At 46.2% G+C, this 20,272-nt stretch overlaps 1 protein-coding gene across 1 annotated transcript; it reads right to left on the bottom strand.

Annotated features, from left to right (window-relative positions):
* Positions 1–9,427: 9,427 nt before the first annotated feature.
* On the bottom strand, positions 9,428–18,584 carry tcerg1l (transcription elongation regulator 1 like). Its single transcript, XM_047032700.1, has 10 exons — positions 18,557–18,584; positions 17,872–18,012; positions 15,393–15,475; positions 13,966–14,051; positions 12,611–12,759; positions 11,928–12,006; positions 11,414–11,552; positions 11,160–11,249; positions 10,890–11,008; positions 9,428–9,756 (listed from the first exon to the last, which is right to left on the bottom strand). The coding sequence occupies exons 1-10, from the start codon at positions 18,582–18,584 to the stop codon at positions 9,600–9,602; spliced, it is 1,071 nt and encodes a 356-aa protein (XP_046888656.1). The 3' UTR covers positions 9,428–9,599.
* Positions 18,585–20,272: the final 1,688 nt, after the last annotated feature.

The raw sequence follows: 20,272 nt of genomic DNA, 5'->3' as shown, positions 1-20,272 counted from the left end.
ACAGAAACCTGGGGGGTTGTCTGGTCTGGTGGTTATTGAGACCACGCTGTTCCTTTGTGCCCCATGCTGGTTCTGCATATTACATCTCATCTGGAACACATGCAAGATTGAATTATGTTTTGATTATGTTCAGGGCTTTACGTGTACATCTTTAATTGAACATCTCATCAAGGTGAAAGGCAATCAGAATTCTGCTCAGTAATGAACTGCTGTGATAATTCTGAAGTTCTCTCTGTCTGTCTGTCTGTCTGTCTGTCTCTCTCTCTCTCTCTCTCTCTCTCTCTCTCTCTCTCTCTCTCTCTCTCTCTCTCTCTCTCCCCGCCTCTCTCTTTCTTTCATCTTTCTTGCTCCCTCTCTTTCTTCAACTTCCTACCTGAGGGTAAGGGATGGCCCTGTTGTGGACATATTGGGCTCTAACTCTCCTGCAGCACAGTCAAATAAAAATGTGTTGACTAACAGTCATTCGATATAATAACACAGCAAACTAGCAACATGCAGAGACTCCACAACAATGCACACTGTATATCAATAATGATGAACAAAACAGACACACATTGAAGTCAAAGCAGCAGCAGATAAACAATACAAATTCCACAGACACACAACAAAAATCCCCTGCACAGTCAGTGCACGTAGAAACAGGAGGTAATATAACACAGCAGACTCAACACATTCGCCAAGAATGAAAGTGTTTTCTTGGCTGTTCTTTGACACATGGTAATTATTCCTCTGCTATGTGACAAACTGGTATAAAATGCCTTGTGCTTTTCACGCTGACATTAATGTTGGAGCAATTTGTCCCCGGGTGACACATCCAGCCCATGTTGTTGATGTTGGCCCCTCAATCGGGAGGTGTCACGGTAGAGCTCCAACAGCCCTCTGGTTTCTTTCCTTCCACCTGTACCTCTCTTTCATTCTCTGTTCATTTATCTCTCTCTTTCTTTATTTCTCTCTCTCTCTCTCATGCGCTCTCCTTCCTGCTCTCTTGTTCTCTCACTCCCTCTCAGTCTATCAATTTCTCTTCTCCCTCTCTCTCCCTTTCTTCCCTCTTCACTTCCTTCGCTCCCTCTCCTTTGTTCTCTGGCTCCTCCCTCTCTTTCTCCGTGTTCTCCACATCTCCAGGCTGGTGTTGCACGTTGATGGGGGTGGATTGCTCCATGGAGCTGGTGATGTGAATGTGGGATCAGCCCCTATCTGTTTCTGCTGTGTGACAGCTCGTAAGCACACCTCACTAGCAGGACATCAACACTGGTAGTTTCTTCTAAACACCAGCTTGTTAGCTGCCATGGTGTCCAGTCACAAGGTGTTAGTTTGGGTAGGAAACCAGCAACAACAACTTCCACTGCTTGGAATCTCAACCAAAAAAGACAGTGTTTATTACATGTCAACATGTACTGCATGGGTCAGACTATGACATAAAGGCAAACCTTAGTTACTAAATAAATACTGAAGATTTAACACTGCAGTATGTGAGGTTCATTTGATGGAGATAAAGGACATATTTAAAAGCGACACAGAGAATTCTTCAAGGCATGTAATTAAACACATGCCACATTTCTGTCCTTTGATAGGTCACTTCTTCAATTATGCAGTTTCTAAAACATCTTCTCCAGACAGAACAGAGCATTGTAATGAGACCGGATAATGAAGGAAACTGGTGCAAGGATTCTCGAAATGTGAAGAAACCTTTTTTAAATAAAGACCTTGAAAGTATGCTTTCTTCACGGCTTTTCCTTAAATGCAAACTGATCTGATGTCCTGAGTATTGAAGGAGTGAATGAACAGAACATCCAGTTAGGAACTCCAGAAGAGGTGCTTAGTTTTACCCCAAACTGTTCAGAGGTCTGTGTTATAATTATATTGACACAAAATCTGTGTCCTCATTTTTTATACTGTGCAAAGAGATGATGAGAGGATGGCAATGTCGAAGTGATGTGAGGCTCTGGATCTACAGGTGCTTTCAGAGAGCACAACTACTTGTTTTAAAGAGTTTCCAAATGATAGAGAGTGCTTGAATGTACCTAACCGAAGAGTAGAGGCAAAATGTTCTGAGGAGATTTCTATGTTCTGTACAGGCCGAAAGCACTTAACAAAATAAATTACTTTAAGGCAGAACAGTGGTAGAGTAAATCATTTTGGGGGACTGCATACCATTTCATTTTTACAGTTTAAGCGTGCTCGTTTGCATGCCACATTTGTTTTTATGTATGTGCATTTATGCCTGTGTTTTTGTACATTTGTACACCTATGTGTGAGTGTGTGTGTGTGTGTGTGTGTGTGTGTGTGTGTGTGTGTGTGTGTGTGTCTGTCTGTCTGTCTGTCTGTCTGTCTGTCTGTGTGTGTGTGTGTCTGTCTGTGTGTGTGTGTGTGTGTGTGCGTGTAGGTGTGTGTGTGTGTGTGTGTGGACGTGTGAGTATGCACGCAGTCAGCTGTGTCCTTGCAAGGATCCTTTGACCTGATGATTGATTGGTCCTGGGTCTGTGTGATCCCTCCCCTAGCAGAAGCAGCATACACTCCCACCAGGCCAGCTTTGATTAATGACTCGTTAGGATTGTGCATGGTGGGGAGGGGGAGGAGACACTCTAATGAGTCAATGAGTAACGAGGGAGAGGGGTGAGGCCCAGCCCCGCAGGACACACTGGTCTGGGGAGGAGACGGGGGAGGAGTCAGGAAGCACACATCTACATCTCTGCCAGGTTCTCCTGCATGGCCCCTTGCCAAGATTCTTGTTCTGGCAGGACCACAGGAGCATGCACTCAGACACTATGCTTGGTGTATGTGTGTGTGTTTGTGTGTCTGCGTGTTTGTGTGTGTGTGTGTGTGAGAGAGAACAAGAGAGAGGGAGGGAGAGAAGGAGATAGAGAGACCCTCAATCTTTCCCTATCCCTCCATCCTTCAGTCTCCTATCCATCTATCCCCCAATCATCTGTCCCTCCCCCTGCATCCTCCAGTCCCCTACACCCCCTCCCTCCCTCTATCCTTTCCACACCCCACCACCAGAGAGCTTTCTGGGGGCAGCAGGCTCATCAGCTCAACGTCTAACTGAACCAACCTGCACATCTGGAAGAGGCTGGAGGAGACTGACAGACACAGTGCAGCCCCGTTTAGGGAACACTATAATGATGGCACTCACATATACACATACTCAAACAGATCCACACACACACACAGTCAAAAATATGCAATCACAAACTCATTCAGGCGCACACATACTGGCACAGACACAGAACATTAGTATCAGCTCATTTCTGTGTCCTCAGGCTATTCTGTTTGTAGTAGGGAGACAACTAGGACTTTAATGAATAAAGCCATCCTCCATTTCAAACAGATTAGCAGCTGTTGTCTGTGTGAGCCCATCTAAAAAAGGTAAATATCATTCATGCAGAGGTGAATTATTAAACAATTTCACTGCCATGACACAGAAAACATCACATCCATTAAACTGTAAAAAGCCAGTTAAAGGGGAATCAGTCTTCTCCTAATGACACAGCAGATAACACATCTCTCATGTCTGCCTGTCCTCATACTCACCAGTGTGAGTCCCTCAGAGCTATTACAAGAACACTTTTGTCCCCAACATCTAAAAAAGAAAGTAAAAGATTGACATTGAATTATTGGGGCAGTTCATACAATGTCATCCACACAGCATAGCGAAGAGAAAGTATGTGTTCCGCAGCCATAACGGATGTTAGCACCTAGCCAGCACCTAGGCCCGAGCCTGATGCTCTTATTGGGCAGAGGCAGACTGGTTTATGGTGTTGTGATGATGAGATCAGAAAAGCACTGAGGCTTCAGCCGGTCCCTGTAAAAGCTCTGTATATCTCCTTCCAGGAACTTACTTCTTTTTGTGTGGAGAGTACACACACACTCATACACACACTCACACACACACACACACATCAAGCACAACCATGCACACAGACACATGAGTGATGCTCTGTCAGCTGGACTGGCGAGGCTGCTGGACTGAATGAGGCGTCTTCATTTGAAGGACCATTAGGTTCTGAGTCTGGTATTCATCTGTGTGTGATGGAATCTAAACACTGTGTTCTGTCTTCTGTTCAGAACTGGAGAAGCTTTTGGCCGTTCTAGAAAAACAAGTGATTTCTCAGACCCTAACATCAAACCATCATACCACAGTGCCATGAAGCATGGCAGTGTGTGTGTGGTGGAGGGCTCCACTCTGGGATCTCTAGTCTTGTTTTCTGGGGGGGATGTGAAGTAGGCTTTGCTCTGTTATAACTAGTGATGTCTGCCTAAATGTGATGAATAGCCTGTTGCATGTGAAGTGGTACTTAGTCATGTGAGCGTGGGTTATGTTTTTAATCTACTGCTCATGGATTTGACAAGTTCTGTAAGAGGGCTGCTTGCTATAATTCAAACCAGCAATATTCTGTGCATTATTCTTTTTAATGACTTGTCTCTCTGGCTGGGGCTGAGTAATGTTGTTGTCTAACATTTGTTACCATAATGGTTGCTGAATAGAACATTTTCCAGTTACTGTCCAAAAGCTTGACATCGAGGAATAATGGGATTATGCAAAGCAGAGGTGGGGGATGTGTCAAAGTGTGAGGACTAATAGGCTGAATCAGTTGCTAAATGATTCTATTAGACAGAGGGGGATGAGCTGTCAGAGGGGTTTCTCCTGCACGCTCTGTTTGGAATGAGTCCACCTGAGACTGTATGGCAGGCAGGGTCAGGAGGAGATCTAGAGATTCACATTGTCATTGTGGGATCAGGACATGTTCTATAGTCAGATGTCACACCTGGGGGAAGTGAGAGAGGGAGGCACAGAGAGAGACAGACGGGTAAAGAGACAGCGAGAGAGAGAGAGAGATAGAGGGGATAGAGAGAGAGAGAGAGAGAGAGAGAGAGAGAGAGAGAGAGAGAGAGAGAGAGAGAGAGAGAGAGAGAGAGAGAGAGAGAGAGAGAGAGAGAGAGAGAGAGAGAGAAGAGAGAGAGAGAGAGAGAGAGAGAGAGACAGAGAGAGAGAGAAGAGATATAATGGATTTATAGCAGGTATTACAGCAAGGAGCCGAATGCAGAATAACCCTCCTCATCAACCGCTCCTTCTCTCCCTCATTATCTGCTAGCTCTCTCTGCCTCCAAAGCTGCCTGTTAGAAGTCCTGGGTTCTGATCATGGAACACTTGCTCATCCTGATCATCAGGTTTCTTGTTGGCGTCAGTGCGTCTGTATTAAAACTCAACCATCCTGTGGATGAAGGAAGGAATTCTCCTTCTTCTGGCTTCTCCTCCTTCTACTCACTCACCTTCTCCACTCCAATCCACTCCTCTCCTATCTTCCCCACTCCTGTCAAATTATTTTCACTTCTATTTTCTCTCTCTCTCTCTCTCTTTCCCTCTGTTATTGTAATCAGAAATTCCTCTGATGAATAAAACATAAGTTTGATTAGAAGGTTTTATAAAGCCGTGTTTATAACTGCAAACTGCTTGTAATCAACTAAGCCAGACATAAAACAGCACCAGAAGTTGGGAGGTTACACACACACACACACAAACCCCCCTCCCCACATACACACAAAGATGGGAAACGTCTAATAATTTCTGAATGACTGGCAGGGGTGATTTAGCCGTGAACAGGAAAGCAAGTCAGATAACAGTTTCTAGAGTTCCTATAACAGTCCCAGACCAATCTAAACTAAAAAGGAATAATTATTACCCTGGATCTTTTTATGAATCCTCTTCCTTATTGTGATAATAGTAATGTGTTTCTCTGTTAGTCCTCCTGCCTGTCTTTTCCCAAACTTACTGTAGCATGTGTTTTGCATGAGTGATGAATAGAGTGAGGGGTATGGTGACAGAGAGTAGGGTGGAGAGACAGGCTGTTGCATGGAGAAACGTGTCATTAGTGAATTTGACTCCTTCTTTCAGTTTTGTTCTTCCCCTCCCAGTCCGTAAGAAACGGGGTGTTTCTGTATGTGTGCAGCAACGCATGTGTGTGTGTTTGTGCGGTGGGAAGGGGTTGTGGGGAGTGGGTGTTGTTGTGTGAAAGTGTGCTCTGGTGCTGCATGTGTGGATTTGGACTTATTCACACGCCATTGATGGTCGAGCAGAGTGAAGATTAATACTCCAATATGTACTGTAGCAGGAGCTAGCAGAACAGTGTCAGTGTCTGTCTGTCTGCCTGACCTCTGTGTTCCATTAGCAGGCTGCTTCCCCAGCAGGCCAGGAGATGTGCTGGGGGGCACAGAGAAACACCATCAGCACTAAACTCGACTTTGATGAAAAATAATCATCTCTCTTTCATGTGTAGCAGTTGCTGGGGCAACAAGCCCTGGGATAAGGACTTCTTCTTCTGGATGCGATGTGATGTTATATGATGGGATGTGAGGCCATTTGGAAAGGGGGAGCTTCTCATCTCAGATGAATGGAGAACATAGAGACGAGTCTTCTCCAGCCTGCGTAGAGCTGACTAAGTTATGGCCAAACGGGTTTCACTGTGACATACTCCATTTGTGATCGTCGAGTTTCATTTCAGTCGCAAACTTCCTTATTGGTAGACAAAGCTAACAAGCTGGCATTGCCTCACTATTTTATGGTTAAAAGCTGTGTCTGAAGCAGGAAACACTGTCTGAACAAGAATCATATGAATACTATGCCTTCCTACAGTACGTTCAGTCTTAAAACTGTGTTTGTGTGTCAGGTGGGAGTGTGAGGTGAAGGGTAAGGGTGATGTTTACCCTGTCAGTCCCCCCCTCTGCTTCTCCTCCCAGAGGAGCAGGGAAACAACCTGATGTGCCTCTCTGATAGCTTCTCCCCAGTGACTGACGTTTCTCCTTTCGGTTTTCTCTCATCCTCTCTCTATCAACACCTTCCCCCCACCCCCTGGTCTCAACCCCCTCCCCCCACCCCACTCCCCTGTCTGTCTCCCCCACCAAATATCATGTATTTCTCTGTATTCATCTCTGCTATTCTATATTTAGTAATCCCTGTGAAGTCATATTTTGGTTCTCTGAAGACCCCCCACCCCCTCCCCAACCCCCCTGATTGCCTACCTCTCTCTCAGACTCTCGTACTCTGCTTGTAAAACATGGCCACCAAATGTAACGTATGCACTTCTGGAAATACTAACAGGCACACATACATAGACACACACCCACAGGTGCGAATAATCAGCTGTAATGATAACAAAGCAGCCTGTCCATGTTACTGACCGTGGCTTAGACAGACTAAACTAATCAACCCAAAGGAGATCCAGGTTGAGGACTGATGATGCAGCTCAAACACTAATGGACTAGATGCAATGTCATCTATCAGATCTAATAGGATATTACAAGCCCCAGACCTCAGTTTAGTCAGATGGACGTCTGTGCCTGCACGCTCTCTGGGGATTGAGTTCTAATCAAATGAGATAAGAACAGCAGAAGGACTTCAGGCTGATGTCCTTCACTTCCTGTTTGCTGACCAAAGGAGGCCATTTTGGTCTTCGGGTCTCAGGGAAGGGTTCTCAACAGTCAAGCATACTCTCTGACCCCCTCCACAAAGTAGACAGGATGAACTTGACCGGGGTTTATGTTAATCTGAAGATTGTTTGCCTGGATTATGCTAATATAAAGATAACTATGCTAATGCCATGTTAGCTAAATAACCAGGGTATGTTAATTGGCTGCAAAGGGCAACACTTAGCCAGTCAGGTTAAGAGGGTAAATAAGGTCGTTTTTTTCTCAGCAGCGAGGGAAGAGAGCTCATTACTTCCCCTATGATAATAGTGCTAATGTGATTCTTCAACACCAACACAGAAGCAGGTGCAGTGACAGCAGCTCCTCGATAAGAACCTCACAATCGCTAACAGCGGATGGAAGATCTGCACTGTTGACAAACTTCACAGATAGTCCCCCCTGGATACCTCCACACCTCTGCACACACACACACACACGCGCTCTCCCTCTTTCTGATACATCTCACTGCTTTTGACATTCTCTAATGCTAATGTAGAAAGTGCTGTTTCGGGTTCCAATCTGGCTCACTTCAAAGACAGCTCCTGTCCAATTTTCTTACTTCCATAGCTCTTAATTATAGAGATGTTTCACTGTGGAATTGAAAGCTTTTTAACAACACTGTCTGGTAGCCTTCAGCACTCTCATTTTACCTCTAAAACCTAATTGACTAGAATAATAATATCAAATTGTGAGCATGCCAGACAAAATGCCAGACAGGGTATATCAACAACAGGGAAAATAAAGCAATGCTAAGGAGACTATTGGTAACCATGCTGCACTGATGCATTTTCTCAACAATAACCTATACCTGGGATAATGTTACAGTAGTACCCTATGATCTTCAATGTACCTGGAGGGTCTAGTTTGACCTGGATTGTCACCTTGGTTACAATTGCCTGGTTACAAGTGCCTGTGCTTGACTTGTAAAGCAGCTCTTAAGGAGATATAGGAGGGTGGAGAGCCTTCACATCCACCTGCTTCTTCTCAGAGCTGCTGAGTCATGCAGGAAGTTACTCAGGCAAGACACCGAGGAGGACTCTTTTCATTTGCTGTCCAACCTTGTACTCTCATCTTTCCACCATCTCATTACAGTAATACAGCTACTGGAACCCATTTTCACTGGGATGGAATGATGTAGTAACACTAGGTTAGGATTTTCAACCAGGTAGTTAGTGAGCCGGCTTTCAGGATATAAATGATACATCTGGGTCCACAAAGCTTGCATGTTTAATGCAAAAATAAGTTACACAAACTTGACAGATTCCAGAGCTTTTACAGGTCTGCTGAGGGGGAACACACACATTGTTAAGGAACAGATCTCCACACACCTGAATCAGTCATGACACATTAATGGCACCGTTGATGGCAATGAAATCACTTCGATTTTCAATATCATTATAATCACAGCATACTCGTTAGACAACATGTGCAAAATCAACCAAGACACACCAACCATCAACACAGTTCACTGGCCCTCACAGATTTTGTAGACCAACATCAAACCAACATCTTTTAAATATAAAAATCTGTAAATCCCATCAGTAAATCCTGTTTATACTCAACACAATAGTGCATGATGCTTTCAGTAGGTTCATTTGACAAGCAGAAGATCTTCCATCCATTGTTGTTGAGTATAAATAAATTAGGAGTCGGTCACTATGCAGATGAGGTAAGATGTTATGTTTATTTACATACAGGTACTGGGGTGTGTGTGTGTGTGCATTTATGTGTGTGTGTGTGTGTGTGTTTATACTGTACTGTATGTTCAAATAATATGGCTGCGGCCTTGTGCATGTCACATTTTCATATATACATGAAAAAACACTATTCAAAATGCATGACTGTCACTGTGAAACACTACATTTTTTAAACATAGCTTCAATATGAAACAGATTGGTTCCCCAGCATGTCGAGTCCAGTAGAGCCAGGTGTGGTCCTGAAGAGTGTGATGCCAGACGGGCAGTCCTGTGTGACTGTCACTAGTACACCCCTCCCCCTTCCCCCACCCCCTGGTCCTGCCTGGTTCTATGGAGGTTCCACTGTGGTAACGGTTCTTACAAGGCAGGTTCTGTCTGTTGCTATGTGTCAGAACAGGAACCGTCTTGCTCCAGTCTGAAGAGGGTTGGTTCTCCTCCTCCTCACCTCATCTTCCTCAGTCTCAGACGGTTCTCCTTGTCTCTCTTCTTCAGCGCGGAGATGAAGTGGTTGAAGAACAGCTCCTGGTCCTTCTTCTTCTGCACCTGCCTGAAGCGCTGGTCTCTGCCATGCTTCTCGGAGAACTCCTTAAATGTGGATCTGGACAAACACACAAATACACATTGTAAGTGATGTATACATATGTGTGTATATATCACGTCTCTTGTGTAATAAGTTGTACCGCTAAACCATATTGAAATGTAAATACATGGTAATGTAATGTTGTTACTATGGGTTTTGCTTGTAAATTGTAGTTACATGGTAGTACATGGTTAATGAGTTTGTATGCTATCATGGTTTTTAAGGTTATAGAGTTGTGGAACTGAAGGTTTCATTTCTTCAAGAGACAACAGAAAGGTTTATCATTATAAAATCTGTCCTGCTTATTTATAAAAAAATCTGAAGATCAAAGACCTTTCTGCTGACTAACTAGAACACTTCAACATGTTCAATCTCTTCCCACCAATCACAGAAGCCAGAGGTTTATTCCAACCTCAATTCCAACTGCTGCGATTGGAAAGAACTGCATGTATTTTTAACATTGTCTATATGAAAGCAGAGATCGATGCAGACCTATTCAGCTAGAGAGAGAACAAAAGGAACACGTTTATTTGGCCTCCCCCCAATAGAACCTCGACAAGTTCATTCAGTGGAGAGAGAAGTATGAGTGTGTTGTATCAATGGAAAAACATGATTTGATATATTTATTGTACATAGTTCTGAGAGAGAGGGTCCAGAACCTAACAGCTCCAAAGATCTACTGATGTGTTCTGCTTTCTCCAGGTGTCTGACAGGGAATTGGGATATGCAAACACAACAGAATGCACTTGTGTGTGTGTGTGTGTGTGTGTGTGTGTGTGTGTGTGTGTGTGCGTAGGGAACGATACTGGCAGGCTTGAGCTGGTGGGCTTTTCACCATGCAGTGGCCTCCAGGTGAGAGGGATGTGAGTGGAGCTTCAGCAGGCTCTAGTCTAGATCCTTCACTCTCCAACTCCAAACTTCAAACAGAAAATTCTCACACTCTCCCCCCAAAAATGGCTGCTCTCAGTTTGACACCGAAATGGACACAAACCCACTCACAGAACATAGAATGACACACACTTACCACAAACATCACACAACAACACATGAAACATGCTTTACCCAACCAATTCTTAATAACATATCACATATGAATTCACCTATTCAAACATATTGTGCTTGTGATTAAAAAATATAATTGGGGACGTTACCGGGCAGACATCTTGGCCTCTTCTAGAAGCTTCCTGAACTCCTCTTTAGCCTGCAGCAGTTTGAACTTCTTCTCTCTGTGTTCCTCTTTAATCCTGGCCTTAACAAACTGATCAAACACCTGCAGACAGATGGATAGACCAGACAGAGACAAAGGCAAGACTGCTCCTAATTAGTTAATATTATTTTTCATGATAGTGAGAAACAGAGGAAAGAGGGAACAAAATAGGAAGAGAGGGGGGGGGGGGAGGAGGGAGGGAGGACCCTCTCACCTGTTTCCTCTCCTCTGAGGAGAGCAGGAGGTAGCGAGGGTCAAACACAATCTTGTGAAGCTCCTTTTCCCACGTGGAAAAGGCTGACACCTGATGTGCACACACACACGCACACACACGCACACACACAAACACACACGCACACACACACACAATTACATAGAAACCTACAGTGGAACATTTACTGTCGGTAAAGGTTTGTGCAGTAAGTGCTTTGGTGCATGTGTGTGTTGTGTTGTGTGTATGTGTTTTACCCCTCTCTCCAGCAGCATTTCTCTGAAGTGTGTGATGCGGAGCTCTAACGGCAGGACAGTTGGATGGGAGGAAGGTCCGTCCCCTTTCTGGTCCCCTGTCTCCTCCAGCCCCTCTGCCCATGCACAAGGTTCCTCCAGTCTACAGGTACACAGATTCTCTACAGTCAAACTATAAAGTTATATCACAAAGATCTCTCTCTATTTGTATACAGTACACAGTATATACTAAAGATTCAATAACATCCAACAAAGAGGATGATTAATGCTATAATTACATATGACAGCTTCATTTCTGACTCCATGTCCGGGTCAATTTCAAACTACCAACAGCTAGCAAGTGATGAATCACTCGCTGACAGGAAGAAGCATCCGTATTTAGCAAGGGACAATTTACCTATGTGATCATGTCAGGCTTGAAGCACCCAGCTAAGCAGACAGATGTTGAGCAGTCAGTTTGAAATGGTTCTATTGTTAGAAAGAACGTTCCACGTTCACAGTTTTGATCTGCACTCACTTGTTCCTCTTGGTTTTGGAGCTGTGCTCCTCTTCATCCTCATCTTCCTCATCTGCTGAGAGAGAACCAGAGCTTCCTCCTGCTGGGAAGGAGACACAGGTGTCAGGTGTGTGTGGTGTGTTTTGTGTGATTCATGTGGGTCTGTTTGGTGTGTGAATCTGGGAGAATGCATTGATATTGAGTGCGTCACTGTGTGTGTGTGTGTGTGTGTGTGTGTTTGTAGCCCCGAGGCTGGAGTCTTCATCTCATCAGTGCCTGGTCAATATTGGGGCGGAGAGGTTGAGAAAATGTTCAGTCAGACTAACACCATAACAGTCAGGTCGCAGTGCTTGGACTCGAAGGTCATCAATATACAATCAGCAGGTAACTGCAGCAAGGCCAGATCTATAAAGACAGCTAGATCCATACAGACAGATAAGTTGATTTTATCTTTGGAAGGCCCAGCACTTGGAAGCACGTTTACCAGACAGGGGGAATGAGAGAAAGAGACAGATGAGGTGGGATCACAGCCCAGAAAATAGGAGCTGTAGGCTGGGTCTGAACCCCCATCGGAGGCTGTTACAGAACATGATCAAGTTGGCCCACCACCACTCAGTTCTTCTTCACGGACAGAGGAGGATTTACAACAAGACCCCGGGATCGAGAGGAACCCTGAGAGAGGCTCCTCGCTGGAGGCCACTCACTGGAATCCTTCTTGCGTTTGTGAGGTGGATCCTCTATGATCCTGTTGAGATCCCCCCGGTCCTGTAGGTCCATGGGCTTGTCCCAGACAGACAGCTGAATGGTGGGGTTGAAGAAGAACACTCTGTCATCTCCTGTCCAGACCACGCACCTGCGAGAGAAGGGGTTGGAGATTCATACGAGACACTTACTACTACTTTGGTGTACCTGTAGTGTGCGCACACATATATATACACACGTACACACTAACACACAAGCATCCATATACACACACTAACCCCCACACACACACATAAACTGATGATCAGTTAGATGAAAATGCATCTCTCCCTAAAGCGGCTAGTTTCATGCAGTTAACAGCAGCCTATCTGAACGCATTATGCAGCTCAGCCATCAGGGTTTTCTTTGCCCTGAACACTGAGGTAATTCAAACGTGTTAACCTGTTCACGTGCAAACAGGCCCTTTTATTTTAACAAGAATTCTTGGTGTAAGGTAATCTTAGACAGTGAATACAATATCACCCCTCCATATTCCCCTGCTAAGCAAGGTAACAGGTGGCCTTGAGCCACAGCAATATCAGCTAACACTACATTAATACCTCTAGAGATCCAGCAATGTCGCATTCATGGAGCCAACCTTGGATTATATATTTTTTTTACCAAACACTCTTGTTCTCAAGATGGATTTTCTTTTCTTGCAGTTGTCGAATATGGAATGAATGTGAATGTGCAACAGGCGAAGCTCACGCACACACACACACACGCACACACTCAAAACACACACTTGGGGGGCGGGGTTCATGCAGAGCCTCACAAGTCAAGTCAACAAGCCTCACAAACCAAAGCAGGAACATGTGGCACTGAACAAAACCCTGCTATTGAAGGTTTGATTGGTCTGCTTGGCACACAGCAACGTCTGGCTTATTGCACTTTTGTCCCACTATCAGCACTATTACTGCTTGGAGTGGAATGATTTTTGAAGCCTGTTTGTGTTTGTATCTTCCGGTCTCATTCTTTCGCTTTTCTTTCTTTTTCTTTCTTTCTTTCTTTCTTTCTTTCTTTCTTTCTTTCTTTCTTTCTTTCTTTCTTTCTTTCTTTCTTTCTTTCTTTCTTTCCTTATTTCTTTTTTCTCTCTTTGTCTCTGTCTCTCTCTCTCTCTCCTCAAACACACCGGTGGAATTTGGCCATGAAGGTTCCATCAAACAAACACTCTCTTTTTGTCCCCCTCCCACCCCCCACCACACACACACGGTGACTGCTGTCAGTATACATGCAGCTTGCGGACTGCATGCAGACTGAGGTCAGGCATCCCATCATAAAGCAACCCAAACCCAACTCAAAGACAAGACTGCGTTACCATGGCGACCCGGGAACTGGGGTTGAGGCGACGGGTCGTTTGTCTTTGGAGCCACTCCCCTCCTCCACTGATGCCTTGAGACACTCCTGTAGCAGGGCCAACACAGACAGACAACAGCTTCAACTAAACATCACCACAGACAGACAACAGCTTCAACTAAACACTACCACAGACAGACAACAGCTTCAACTAAACACCAACACAGACAGACAACAGCTTCAACTAAACATCACCACGGACAGACAACAGCTTCAACTAAACATCACCACGGACAGACAACAGCTTCAACTAAACATCACCACAGACAGACAACAGCTTCAACTAAACACCACCACGTAGACGAGCACATACGCTTATGACATGGTCACTTTATCGGAAGCATGGAAGCCAAGCCTCATCTTTAGTCATTACACACACACTGTTTTGTGTGTTAACCGCCGTGTGTCTTTGGTGTCTTTGTGTGTGTAGGTGTGTGTATGTGTGCATTTGACAGAGCCTCGGAAAATCTCATTACTGAGTTAATTGCACGGTCAACAGCAAAGTATGAAAACAATGTCAGCAATATTGACAAATCAACAGACTCTGACCAGTGAAAGGCAGCGTTGCCTAATGAAAACTGAACAGATGATTTAAGCCTGCATGCTTGTCAGTTCTCAGTGGAGCAATAGTGTCTAGCTCTCTCCCACCCTCTCTCTATCCCTTACTCAGGCTCCATTCTTCCTCCCTTGCCACCACGCTCTTTTTCTTTCCTTGTCTTCCTCCCTATTGTCTTCCTCCCTCTTCTTTCATCCAATCCTCTCTCCCTCTGCATGTGTCCATCCCTCCCTCCCTTCCAGCCATGGCCATTCTCCCTTCTGCTTGTCTCTCCAGCAGAGCGGTATGGAATGTCTATTAGCTTGCCTTTATGTGGTGTCAGAGGCTAACACTGTTGATTATTGTGTGATAAATGGTTTCGTCTGGAAGGGTCTAGGATACTCAGGCGGGCAGCAGTCCATTATAGCAACCATGCATGACCAAGGTCCACACCACCGACACACTACACTCTGCTTCTGCCTCTGTCTGCCTGCCTGTCTGTCTGTCTGTCTGTCTGTCTGTCTGTCTGTCTGTCTGTCTGTCTGTCTGTCTGTCTGTCTGTCTGTCTGTCTGTCTGTCTGTCTGTCTGTCTCTGCCTGCCTGCCTGCCTGCCTGCCTGCCTGCCTGTCTGTCTGTCTGTCTGTCTGTCTGTCTGTCTCTCTGTCTGTCTGGCTGCCTGTCTGGCTGCCTGTACATTCTTCTCTGCCTGTGGTTTTTCTCCCTAACCCTTCACAACCTTTCACCCATCACAACCCTTCAAACCTTCCAACCTTGGCGGTTTTATCAACTGCTGGATGTGGATAGTGGGTGTGAACAAAACTTCACGGTCCATGATGATGATGATGATGTCACACCTCCTTCCTGCTGTCTGTCGGCTGTTCCGTCCTCAGCACCAGCGCTCTTCCACACGCCCCCCTCCTCCTGGTCAGACGCTTCTCTGTGACAGACACACGCACACCCCACACAGTCACACACCACACGGTCACACACCACACGGTCACACACCACACGGTCACACACCACACGGTCACACACACCACACGGTCACACACCACACGGTCACACACCACACGGTCACACACACCACACGGTCACACACACCACACGGTCACACACCACACGGTCACACACCACACGGTCACACACACCACACGGTCACACACCACACGGTCACACACACCACACGGTCACACACCACACGGTCACACACCACACGGTCACACACACCACACGGTCACACACCACACGGTCACACACCACACGGTCACACACACCACACGGTCACACACCACACGGTCACACACCACACGGTCACACACCACACGGTCATCCCAATCAACAGCTGACTGGAGAGCACCCTGGAGGGAATATTCCGCAATACGAGACCTCTGATTAGACTCTGACTCTGACTCTGACTCTGACTCTGACTAGACCTCTGTAGGTGAGTGAAAAAGGGAAAGAATGAAAGAGCGAGAGAGAGACAGTGTGTTTGTGTGTGTGTGTGTATATACTGTATGTGTGTGCTGGGTGAGGCAGTGCCATACCTGGTATTTATTGGGGGCTGATTGCTGTGTGAATATTGACAGAGTACAATGGGAAAATCAATACACTTTCTCCCTAGTCTAATTAGACTGTTTCACACTCACAAAAACACATACACAAACACACAGAGGCAAACACATACACACACACTCACCCACCTAAGGGAGCTTCAACTAATGAAGAACATTCGGAGTCTGGTAGACAATAAGGTGAACAAATTACGGCGTGTACATGCATATGTCCCAGCATGCCTATATTTCTCTAATCAATGGGGCTTAATACAGGATTAGACCCAGCAGCCGGGAGAAGAGATAGAGATGTGGTACTATCTGTAGTAGATTACATGATCTCAGAATCAATCTATTTTCTAACACTACTCCCAAACCAGTAATGTTCCTCAAGGCCTGCGTGTGGATACATGTGTTGGTGTGTGTGTCTGTGTGTGTGTGTGTCTGTGTGTCTGTGTGTGTGTCTGTGTGTGTGTCTGTGTGTCTGTGTGTGTGTGTGTCTGTGAGTGTGCGTCCAGTGAAGCGAGGCCAAGGCTGAGATGACAGGAGATGACAGGAGACACACCCTATGTGTATGTGTGTGAGCGCACATGCGTGTGTGTGTGTGCGCATGTGTGTAGCGTATGTGTGCGTGTGTGTGGCGAGGTGCTGGTCGGGCTCCCGTCCTGACCGCTCCTACGTGGGGTGGAAACATGCTGAGGCTGCAGCTTCCCAGGCTGCTTCAGAAGAACAGGAGGTGCTGCCAGGATGAGCCTCCACCTGCTGATAACACCTGCTGGAGCGCCGCACACTGGACAGGGCTTGCTGCTCACTTCTAAGCAAACCTTTCACACACAAATAGATGCATGCACAAACACACACACACACCAACACACACAGATACACATTCACACACACACACAACCGTTTACACTAAGGAGAAACATGACTTTGGAAGTGTCTCGTCTCCCATTCACATGCCATGCCTGTGCTGAGCTCTTCCAACTAGTAATCGGCAGATTGCTGTGTGTTGCCTGAGGGGGTGAAAATGCTTGTGAGTGTGTGTGTGTGTGCATGCTCGCGGAGGTCTGTGTGCAGGTGTGTGTGTGTGTTTAGGTGTGTGTGTGTGTGTCGGAACCTGTCGGAACCTGTCGGAACCTCTGTGAGTGGGAGTTCATATCCTCTGGAGAAGCATGTGAACAGATGAGTTAGTAGATGTTGGAGCAGAGAGCACTCCTCGGAGCCCCCTCAGCTCAGAGGCAGGTGCCATGTGAGGCTCGTCAGCCTCCACAGGACTGTCACTCGCTAACAGCCACATCCACATCCCCACGGAGACCCACAGGAGCCCTGTGAACACCCCTGGAGGCTGAATGACTAATCACACGCTCCATCTCCTAAGTGAGCACTATTGATCTGCTGTGAGAGACCTGAGAAATGACACGGCGACGGAGATTGTGTTTTCGTGAAGAAACAGGGGAATGGTGGAGGTTGAACCCTTCTCTCGAAACCAGGCCTTTAACATTAGAGCAAGAACAATGACAATGTCAGTGCTGGGTCTCACCATTAGGAGAGTGGGCTGCCATAGCACCTCCACGCATATGGTCACATACACATGCACACAGCATCACAGACACAGCTTTCTACACAATCTCAGACAGTAGCATCTCTCTCTCTCTCTCTCTCTCTCTTTCTCTCTCTCTCTCTCTCTCTCTCTCTCTCTCTCTCTCTCTCTCTCTCTCTCTCTCTCACACACACACACACACACACTGACAGCATCACAACATTCCATTCACACATGGCTTACCTGCAGTGGTGTGGTTTCTCCAGGGACCAGGTATCAGTGCCACCCCAGGTGCTGCCAGCCCCGCCATCCTGGCCAGCTGGGCGGGAAGCAGAGGCTCCAGCCAGCCCTCCCAGGAGCGCCCCCAAGAGCCCCCTCTCACTCCTACAGGACACATAGGCACACAGGGTTAAACCGGCTGTGGCAGACAGTATATAGGCAGCACATAGGCACATGGGGTTAAACCGGCTGTGGCCGACACCACATGGGCACAAAGGGTTAAACCCAGGTAGTAAACAAGGGGTTCAAATCCGTCCAGGGCAGTGTCCTGAGTCTGTCATGGGAGTGTGTGTTGATGTGTGTCCTCACAGGACAGGAGGAGGGGGGGAGGAGGGGGGGACCCCTGCTCTCCAGCCTGGCATGAGCTGTTTCTGTATGCTACATACATTTCCTCTCACTGTCCCATTATCCAGCGCTCTACCACTCCCAACTCCACACACACACAGTCCCCATTTAAGAATGTTAAGTAATGCGGCTGTGTGTGTGTGTGAGAGTGTGTGAAGTGCACACGTGTGTGTGTGTGTGTTCCCTCACTCCCATCATCAGCGACATCATCGGAGTGTAGACTGCTCAACTCCCTGAGGAAGGGGAACAGACACTAACAGCAGCTCAGCTGCCAACTCATTCTGCACACAGGAAGTGTTCTCACCTCTCCTCTGCATGCTGTCTGCCTGCATCCACTTCCATAAGTGCTGCGTCTTTCTAAAGGTTAATTGTGTTTGAAATTAGCAGGCGGAGGCTGAAAATTGCACGAGCTGAGTTGAAGCAGCTGCTAGTCCATATGAATATGGATGCCGTGTCCATCTTTAAGTGTGTCTTTATGTGTGTGTGCGTGCTAGTGTGTGTGTGTGTGTGTGAGTGTCGGTGTGATGTAAACACACAAAAATGACACAGTGCACCACATCGATGGATGTTCTACAGCAGTCAGCAGATACTGACACCTTCAGAAACAATAACTATGCATGACAATGGCTTTCTTCTCTTAATGAGGTTTCAAATTGGAGAGCTAGGCCAGTTCTAGTACAGCGTACAGAAGCACTGCCTGTGTCTGTGTGGTGTATGTGTGTGCAAGTTTGTATTATGTCAATACTGTTGTTGTTTTTAGGTTTTATTTTTCAGATTTCAACGGTTACACATTGTGACAGCCAATTACACAAGTATTTAGAATCCTGTACCAGTCACTTACAGTCTAAGCTAATGACTGTGTAATAACTTATAATAGACCATTATAACTCTCCTGGCAGGGGTAATGGGTGATTCAGGGGTTAATAGCCACTCTGTATTGTTTGGAAGCAGGAGAGCAGTGACTGGCTAACTGCAGGCTAATGACAGCATCCCTTACAGAGCCAAGCACTGGAACTGGTTAACACATCCTGCTGGGTTGTGCCAGTTTATCCCACGCGTATGTTGGCAGGCACACACGCACACACAAACAGACATGCACGCACACACACACACACAGACATGCACGCACACACACACACACAAACAGACATGCACCCATGCACGCTCACACTCCCACATATACATTCTTTCAACACACATATAGAATACACTTTTAACCAAGAATGCACGCACACACACACCCACACACTTGGACAAAGCCAGGTCTCAACACCATATCTCTCCAGATCATGCAATCAAATTAAAGATTAAAGAAGTGGTGAAGCTGCTTGTATAATCCGACCACACTGTGCCAACCCGCTGAGCCATTCAGGGGAGTGAGTTAGACTTTTAGACCACACAAACACGCGCACACACAAACCCCTGCACTTCAAATCAGTTTGGACCAACAAACACCCTGATCTGCTTTTACAAGCACCAGGCCAGAAGCTGCTTTGAAACAAACTCCCCAGAGTTAATATGTCAAACCAAACGTGGTATTAACTGCTGAATCCTTCATGTGAACGAACATGACAAGCCCACGCGTGAAAGCAACATCACACTGCCTCTGAGAGGGAACCTGAGAATGTGTTGCCAACACGTTCATAGCCCCTCTGCAGTATTTCACAAACAGTTTCCCACAGTCTAACACCACCATGACTTCCCCTGACACGGCAAGGCTGCTGCTCGGTCTTTGGCAGGCCTTGAAAGAAGCGGGCTCTCTATACTTATGGAAATGTGGCACTATCAAATATGAATAATGTTGATAGTGAGAATGGAGAGAAAGGAATGCACATTTGTGTAATCCTACAAGCCCACAGGCACTCCACCACCACAGCTGTGTGGCACATTAGCTAAGTACATCATGCAGTATTCATGAACATTCATTCGGATTGAAATCAAAGTGGAGGGAGGGTCTGGCATTTGGGATGCGTGTGACACACAGACCAGACTGTTATGGTGCTTGTAAACAATACTGTTG

This window comes from Hypomesus transpacificus, chromosome 13 (assembly GCF_021917145.1).
Source record: "Hypomesus transpacificus isolate Combined female chromosome 13, fHypTra1, whole genome shotgun sequence".
In the NCBI taxonomy this organism is placed as follows: Eukaryota; Metazoa; Chordata; class Actinopteri; order Osmeriformes; family Osmeridae; genus Hypomesus; species Hypomesus transpacificus.
The sequence above is the reverse complement of the archived record's forward strand: the minus strand, read 5'-3'. Positions and strand labels throughout refer to the sequence as shown.